Raw genomic sequence first — 9,468 nt, 5'->3', positions numbered from 1 at the left:
AATGGCTGCAATATAACAAAGAGTGAAAAATTGAAGGGGGTCTGAATACTTTCCGTACCCACTGTATAATACATCTAGACAACATAACAGGACAATGTCAATCAAACTGACACTGTTATAAAGAATTTCACCCTATTGACCAATGCTTTGAGGCTATAATAACGTGAGCTTCAGGGACCATCGTATCAGCACAAGTTACAGTACTATATGAACCCCCACCTTAAAAAAATCCTTTTTTAATGATCTAGTTATGTAATATCCTGGCAGTGTCTTGAGAGGCCGCACACAGGGACACAATAAGAGCACAAAGGTGGAAGGCAGTGCTGCCTGGATAAGAGGGCCTCAACTTGAGCGCTTGTTTTACACTGAGATTAAAAAAAAGGAAGTAGGGAAGGTTGTTGAATTGCTCCCAGATTCCCTAAGGCATGTCTTCATTTCCTGTTTGACAATGGCACGAAACATTGGCAAGCCTTTCATCTCTATAAAAACAGCTCTCACTCAGCACTTTAGAAATGAAAGAGAGAATGGCATGATAAGGTAGATAGAAGCAAGACAGACGGCGAAGGAAGACAGACAGGCAGAGGCCGGGACTCACTTGAGCTTGGCATCCCCTGTGTGGCAGGCTGTGGCTGGTAAACCCCCTGAGTGATGGCTGGGGTGCTGGAGGTGGCATTGGCAAACTGGGATTGTGCCTAGAGGAGCAAACCACATGTGAACATCCACTTAACTTCAATAACAGTTCTTTTAAAACACCAACTTATCTTCAGTGTTATCCTAAAATAAAACACATGAGAAATTAAATGATATTGGATGAGAAACCAACTAGAAATGTTGCAAGCAAGAAAGCTTAACCAACTTAACCATTTAAAACTGAAATATAATGGAAAACCATTTAGATTTTTTTTTTAAACAAACAAAAACTCATTAAAAAAGTACAAAAATACATAAAATCAATACAAATTAACTAAAAAAGAAAATATAAAGGGGAATCAAAATATTAATAAATACTATGGCCGCACGAATATATTTATATTTTAATCGTGATCATGATTTCTCCTTCTCTTGAATATTTAAGCATAATCATCTGCGATATTTGTGATATGTCCAAACATGAATCTTGACTATATTTTTTGTGATTGTGGTTGCTGAATAAATGCAACCTCTGTGCTACAATACATGTTGTGACGAGAGGGGCGGGGCCGAGAGCCGTGGGAACGGAGCGAGGCCGGTGGAGTATGCCGGCGAACATTCAAAGAACACTTTAATAATAAAATAAACACAAAATAACGCGACAGCCCCTCGTGGACGACTGTGTTTATTTTATTATTAAAGTTTTCTTTGAATGGTGGAGTAATTGATAATGAGCGACACCTGCACCACTCACCGGTCTCGAGTCCCACGGAGGAGCTCCGGAAGGATAAATGGAGGAGTTACGACAGTGAAAGACGAGAGAGGACCAGGCCTGGACTTTATTTTGTGTTTTGTTTCTGTCTGTGCACGACAGTCGTCCGCGAGGGGCTGTCGCGCTATTTTGTTATTTTATTATTAAAGTTTTCTTTGAATGTTCGCCAGTTCCCGCCTCCTTCTTCCCGAATTACGAACTTTCTTACACATGTGCTGTAGAGAAAACGTTTATGTATGATAAATATAATTAAACTTGAAACTAGATAACATGTACAATAAACCATGCGTACGAGTAGGGTTGGGTATCGTTTGGGTTTTTTTCGATACCGGTGCCAAATCTATACTTTTAAAACGGTTCCGGTGCCTAAACGGTGCCTGAACCGATACTTATTAAAAAATAAATAAATAAAAATTCCCCCCAAAAATGATGGACTGGCCATTAGAATGGAAATAGAATAGAGAGTGCAAATGTTAGAGGGTCAAGTTTTTAATTAAAAAAACAAGCAGATAAGCAAAATGTTTCAATACAAGCATTTCAGTCAAATGTAATTTATGCAATATTTCAAACCTTTAACCCACTTGGGAAAATTAACCCACGGCAACAGTTTAAAAGTAGCCTAATTCTGTGGAAAAAACGCGGACTTGGCAACCCTGCATCGTTACATAGGTACCGGTGCCATATTGGTACCGGGTTTCGGTACCCAACCCTACGTATGAGTTGACATTTTCTTAATTTGTGCTTATGTGAAAGCACAATAACTGTAAAAAGAAATTTCCCAAATTAAAAAGATTAAGATTAATAATCATGATTATAATTTTTTTAGCAAAATAATTGCAATTTGTTTAAATATTATCTTGCAACCCCTAATAAATACTATAACATTATATAAGTAAAACACTGCTTACCCGAATGACCTTGTCCACTTTAAGGTCCTCTAGGGATGGATACAATGACATCCTGGAAAAAACACAACAGTCGCAGCATGAAAATGGAGAAAACAAGGCAGTGTGCAGCTAAAAGTGTTGAAATCCAGGAAATAATACTTTGAGCAAGATCATATACAGCCATATTGCCTTAGTTTGTTTTTCAGCTAACTAGCAACCACGTGACTCACATGGGAATTGAAACCTATACTAATTAGACGGGACAGATGAGGGAGTGTATTAGGAGCACACAGAAGACAACTCAGGAACAAAAACATGGTGAATTTATCAGGCTGCTCCATCATGGCCGACACTTTCATGAATTTGATTCTTTCTCAAACACCCCCCATCACACACACACACACACACACAAACACACACCACACGGATGTGCCACAGCTCTCCAGGCATTAGCTCTGTGGTGGCGTTGCTTTCACATTGTGAAACGATCCACCTGTGAGTCCATCTGTGTGTTCTGCACAGTCATCCTCATTGATGTAACAAAAACACATCGATAAAACACCAGAAATCATAATAACTCCTACAATAACTCTGACTGCTCCTGATTTCAGATAGAGGAGTAACTATCACTTCACAACAGAGGAATGGGCACAAATAAAACTCTTTAACACTTGGTAACGGATGTTTCACAGCTCTCCAGGCAATAGCTCTGTGATTGCATTGGTTAAAATTCTTGCCTCCAAAGCTCATCAGTAGAGCATGTTGCTAGTCACACTAGCGATCATGGGTTTGATTCATGGGTATGGAATATGCAGGGGACGCAGGGGTTGCAAACCAATCATAAAATTGTCATTAGGAAAATACAGGACAAATATTATACAAATTATTGGATATGATCCAGCAGTGTAGCCTATTTGATTTCTTAGCCAAAAAACAAGTATTACATTTGTATTTAATTTACATTTCTATCCTCCGCAATTCTGAAATGATGGCTACACCTCTGGTTTGATTCCCAGGAAATGCATTAACTGATAAAATGTGTATATTAAAAGAAATTTTATTTGCGCTGGATAAATGCTTACATTTAATAATGTAAGAGAAATAACATGTGTAATTTTATTGCTATTTTATCTGTTTGTTTGTTGATTGTTACATCAAACATTTTGTCTGTGGACAGTTAATACCATTATAATTTTATATTTTTTTTATATTTACTTTTTGCATAATATGATATATTTGTATTATATTTGATAAATTATATCAATAAGTTTCAGTCAACTATAAAGTTGCATAAATATTCATCCATTCTAGCATTGCATAAGTCAAGCATTATTATTATTATTATTATTATTTGCATTAAATTTTATATTTAACAACAACAACAACAGCAGCAGCTTCATATTAACAGCTTTCAGTCAGTAATAAAGTAGCACAGATAGTTAATCCATTCTAGCATTACTGAAGTACAGCAATTAACATTATTATTTATTGTATATTTATTAGTGCTGTCAAACGATTAATCACATTCCAAAATAAAAGTTTTTGTTTACATAGTATATGTGTGTGTACTGTGTACATTTATTATGTATATATAAACTAGGGGTCGACCGATTATCGGCGCCGATATTAAGCTCATCTGTGGCCTAAAGCAGTCTCCGCCCACCGCTCATCTGATTTGTTGGGAGTCAGGAGTCCGACCAATCAATGCGGAATTCACTCTCACTCCAAAAGCGCTTGCTAACTGGAGCTGCTTCAGTGATCACGCATCAGTTGTCTCTCAAAGGTAAGGCAGCAGCAGACGTTGCTTAAGTTGCAATAGATCCCAATCCACTAATGTTACACTATGCCCCTGTAAATCACTTCACCTCATATTAGGAAGGCTAATTTTTTATCAGAATTTTTGATTATTGATCAGAAGGTGCTCCTTCATTTTTTTTAATTAGGAGGACAAGCGCTCTTGATTACAAGAAGAAAAACACTGCTCTTAAACTGGGTGTGTGACAGGTATGGCTGAGGAATGGGGTTTGGCCGAGGAAAAATTTTCAGTCAAAAGATTTGTTTTTTTGCTTTAACCCCTGACTACTACAACAATTATTACAACTTTTGTTTAAAAGAATAATCACACAATACGCTATTTCTTCCATGTTTTAATTTTAATGGTAAACCCATTAAATAGTTTGCCAAAAAATAAAGAGTTTAACTCTTTAAAATAAATAGTTTACTGTGGGAGTACTACACTCAACCAACACCAGGGAAGGCAGTTTTTGTCAGAGCCCTAAAAATTAATTTTAATTTTTACACCAGACATATATATCGGTTCAAAATATCGGTTATCGGTCTACTTGATCTGTAATGATCGGCATCGGCATCGGCCTTGAAAAACACATATCGGTCGACCCCTAATAAATACACACCCATGAATGTATATATTTAAGAAAAATGTTATGTTTATATATTAAATATATTTGTATATAATATAATTGATATTAATATAAATATTTACATGTAAATATTTTCAAAATATATACTGTATGTGTGTGTGTGTGTGTGTGTGTGTGTATTTATATATACATAATAAATATACACAGTACACACAGATATATTATGTAAATTAAAACTTTTATTTTGGATGCGATTAATCGCAATTAATCGGTTTGACAGCACTAATATTTATTTATATTATATATTGCATTTGTGTTATATTAAATATACAATATACAAAGTTATTCACCCATTTTGGCATTGCTGAAGTCTAGCACTGAACATTCTGAAGATGACATGCATTCTAAAGATACCAGTGAACATTCTGACGTGCAGTTTTAACACTTCCAGTGTAAGCAGACTCAAGCTATTATCACAAAAGATATGTAGACATACTTCAATCCATGCAATTTTGAGTTGAGGACTGAGTATACATTATAATTACAACAACAAACATCCAACGATACATCACTACCATAGATACACAGGACACATTTCAGCGATATTCATCATTAGCTGAACACTCTGGACATTTACAACATTGCCTTACATGTAATGTTAACAACCACAATTGTTATTATACAATGAAAAGCAGATAATAAAGACTAAAGTTCATGATTAACAAAGTGCTCAGGGCAGGACATGAGCACCAACTCCACATTTGACTAATAACATCCCACCAGAAATCAATACTACAGAGCCAAAGCTCTAACTATTTCAAATCCAAACAAAATTAAACATTAAACACTGCCTGACTGTGCTCTTCATCTTACAGTGGAAGAGCAATGAGAAGTTAAGTGTTTTCCTGGGAACACATCCATTACTGGAAAGGGGAAGGGAAAGGGAGAGACGGACAGAGTAAGCCAAAGAAGTACAAAGAAATGAAAGTGCTTAAAGACAGAAAGGAAGACAAGGAATGGGAAAATATGAGAAGTATAGGAAAGGCCAACAAGAGATATAATACAGGCATGTGATTGATTGATGCTGGCATTAGTCACAATCATATGACTGTGATCACATGACGTATTGTGCATTTTAGCCAATAAACCACTGCCTGTAGATCACTGGGTTACCGTAAACGTCACGACAACAGAAACCAACACCAGATTCAGGAAATGACAGAAACCCTGCTCAACGAGAAAAGCCTAGAGCATCTAAACAAACGCATCATGAAACCTTAAACATGAGTGTAACGAAACATGACGGCATCACAAATACAAAAGACAAGCCTGTAAACATATACACTGCCCTTCAGGAGATACGGATAGGCACAAGTCTTCAAAATACTAATTTCTAGCAAGAAACATCAAGTTACAGGAAAACTGTAAATTTAGGGAGACATGGTTGAATGGTGGCAAATGAGAGAAACGGCACATCGGCTCACTTCCCTGAAGAGACATCCCACATACTAATGGAGATAGTTAGTAGATCACTGGATAGGAACTAAACTGAAATGAGAAACGGGAACTATTTGGTGAGAATCGGCCTGATTGGAACACAGCCAGCGACTGAAACTGAACAAACAGCCTGGAGACTTATTCAAGTCTTTAATGCATGTAGGAACATACAGGTTTACAACCAGATTAAAGAGACTCTGGAGCTGCTTATTCCATAACATCAGATTTAAGACTCAAGCTAAAGCACTACATGCTCATACACGTTCACATATCGCACAAATCTGTGAAACACTCACAGACAGACATGACCATAACATAGGAAGAGAAAGAACACTCTCGCCCACATCCTCTTGAATAAACTCCCACACCAATGCACACAGCTCATGCAAACCAACACATACTGCCTGTTGACGTCACACACACACAGACACAGATGACGTTTCAACCGCAATGTCAAAAACAAGCAGTAAATATATCTGACAAGCTCCTTCCACACAAACACTGTTTCTCATCGCATAAAAATGTCTCTGTGACACTAAAGGGCCATTATTTCCTGTCGAGAGCACTCCAATAAAGTAGAGATGTCTCCAAATAGTGGACTAATGGAGACAGTGAGTAATCTTCTCGCAGACATGTGTGCCTCTATTGTATCTAGTTCAGCTACTCGCATGAAATTAAGTGAATCGACTGGGCACAAAGTGCGTCATAAATAAAGCAGGAATACAGAACGACTGGGAATCTCATCACTGAGGCTCTAAGTCATCTGAGGTCAACACCTGTTATCAGTGTTATTTTCATTAAAGTCGCAATGAAGTAGTTACAGATTTTTCTCTTCCATATTATGACGTACATCCCAGTGAAACAAATTATCGAAATAGAACAAAATGAAGGGCTGGGTTTTTGATTGGATAGAGACTTGGATAGAGATTTTATGTGGACGAAATAATTGGGAGGAGTCCGGCATAAGTTATGATATATGCATTGATGATTCACAATAAGATCAAAAACAAACATTTAGAAATTATATAGGCTGAATTATCATTTCACGCCAACTTGAACAAAAACTGAAACATGAATAAAAAATAAAATAATATAAACAAATATAAAATTATGAAGAAACAGAAACTATACTACATTTTCATGACTCTAAAATTAATTAATACATAATAAAGTGAACACAAATCATTTTAGTTTTAGATACATAAACTTAAAATGAAAACAAATTAAGGAATAATAACTAAATTGTAAACTATAACAACCCTATCTTTATCTAAACCTTAGTGTAAATCGTAATAAATCATACGAAACTAATGCAGGAAAAAGCAGAAGCAGCACAATGATTTCACACTCCCCAAATCTGGTTTAGATTACATCTTTGACTAAATGTGGTCTACTTTCAGTGCAATTGCAGAAAAAATCTTTAGTGCAAACTCAAGTTAAGGACAAAGCCAGCAGATAACTGTCGGGCTGAGTGGGTGAGGGGCCTTTGGTATGGGGGAGAAATGGGCAAAGCTCATTTTCAGGCAGACTGAATGAGTGCTGAGCATAATAAACGACTCTCCCATGGCAACAGTCTGTAACTCTATTTACTGAGTCCAGTAAAGGATCCATGCAGAAATATCCTATCCATAGCTTTTGGGAAAATATAATGCCACAGTCATGAAATAAATGATTTAAATATGTTATTATGACTACAAGCCCTTTCTCAATCTCCTCGTGACATAACCGTCAACGATTAAATTATGTAGATTATTCTAGGCAGCTGATTTATGTCATTATATGGGAAAGTCCCTTCAACCAAAAAAAAACCAAAGGAAAAACTAGGTTATAGCCTTTATTCAGCATCACTCGTCTATGCCTTCGTTTATTTCCCGCTATTCCGTCATCAATAATTCAGTTCCTTCCATAATGTATTGACTGAACATACAGGAATAATCGAAAGTAAAACTTGCTTCTCAAGAAACAAAACAGGACCAGGTTTCATATCAGTGACACATTTAGGGATTAATACCATTTAATACGTCAAATACGAAAACGCATAAAGCTGTTTGAATGTTACGTGGCAAATATCTATAACATCAACATCGTCATGTGATTCACTGCCGAACAATGTATGTCTGTATGAACATTTAATTTTCTGCTCTAAAGTAACGTTACCCAATACCTGTAAGGCGATGAAAGCACCTGTCATCAGTTTTAACAACTAAACTGAGGTTTAATCCACTGTCACCTTAAACTAAGCATTATTAACACGATATAAAAGCAGTCTGACTGATACAGACTGTATTTTTTGCTGTTTAGCTCTCAAGCTAGTCACGGCAACTCCGTTAGCAACCGCACAATCATGCTAATTACACGAATAAAGTTATATTTCTTTCTCCTAAAGATAATGACCAGGTGATACGATACAAAATATCTTTAAAAACAAAAATACAATAAATGTGACTGTATGCAGAGCGAAGTCAACACCAGCACGTCTTTGTTCTTCGTGTGTTAGCAGCAGCCTGTTTAAGTTTAGCTTGGGTTAGCCAGCGAGTCCCACATACCTGACTGAATAAAATCACTTTGACGATCATTAAAATAACAACATTTACATTAAAGAGTGTCGCGTCTTATCTTACCTTTCTGCGTTCTAACGACTGACTTCTGAAGAAATGGGGTAAATGTGATGGGAAGCAATGTAAACAAGCCGAGCACAGTAAACGGGACTCTTTTCCTCTTTAGGTTGGTGCAGTGAAGTGAACAGAGGGGAGGTGATCGAGAGAAAGTACGTGCGTTTATATTTCTTTGGTTTAGTAGCTCAGTTCACTTCCTGCTACCTCATTCATGAAGGAGGCTGGGCTGAAACTTCTATTTATACTTTTATTACTCATTAACTTAAGCACAGTCACTCTGACTGCCAAAAACTACCATGGTAACAATAACTCCAGAGTCCAGTTATTGTTAATACTGTAAAATCACTGGACTGATCTGGGATCAGTTATTTTTTCTTGATGGCAGTGCTGGAATACCAAGTTATCAGTTTTACCAATATATCAAATTTAGTTCAGTAACTACATTAAATGACTACAATAATTTGTATGTTTTGGTTATGTGTTATAGCTATAAGAGGTTCCATAATGAGTAAATTGCTGAACCATACATCAGCTGTAAATGAATTGCTGCCCTACAGTTGGATCTCATTCTAAATCTGCTTCCACTAAATTTGAAGGTAAATGTATCCTGCTCTTCAGCTTTCATTTATTATATTAGAAGTATCAATAAAAGAACATATAGGATTATTAGTGGACATAAAACAGTG

The 9,468-nt window shown here is 36.5% G+C and overlaps 1 protein-coding gene across 1 annotated transcript in view; it reads right to left on the bottom strand.

Annotated features, from left to right (window-relative positions):
- The window catches only part of LOC107672005 (syntenin-1-like), a 23,673-nt gene extending 14,679 nt beyond the window's left edge, over window positions 1–8,994 (bottom strand). Inside the window, exons 1-3 of the mRNA XM_016465036.1 lie at window positions 8,789–8,994; window positions 2,311–2,362; window positions 596–692 (exon numbers count right to left, since the gene is read on the bottom strand). Coding sequence (XP_016320522.1) covers window positions 596–692; window positions 2,311–2,361 — 148 coding nt within the window. The 5' untranslated portion in view covers window position 2,362; window positions 8,789–8,994. The remainder of the gene's footprint in view (window positions 1–595; window positions 693–2,310; window positions 2,363–8,788) is intronic.
- Window positions 8,995–9,468: the final 474 nt, after the last annotated feature.

The sequence above is a fragment of the Sinocyclocheilus anshuiensis genome, unplaced genomic scaffold, assembly GCF_001515605.1.
Source record: "Sinocyclocheilus anshuiensis isolate Anshui unplaced genomic scaffold, SAMN03320099.WGS_v1.1 scaffold1053, whole genome shotgun sequence".
Taxonomy (NCBI): Eukaryota; Metazoa; Chordata; class Actinopteri; order Cypriniformes; family Cyprinidae; genus Sinocyclocheilus; species Sinocyclocheilus anshuiensis.
Note: the sequence above shows the minus strand (reverse complement) of the source record. Positions and strands in the feature narration are given on the sequence as shown.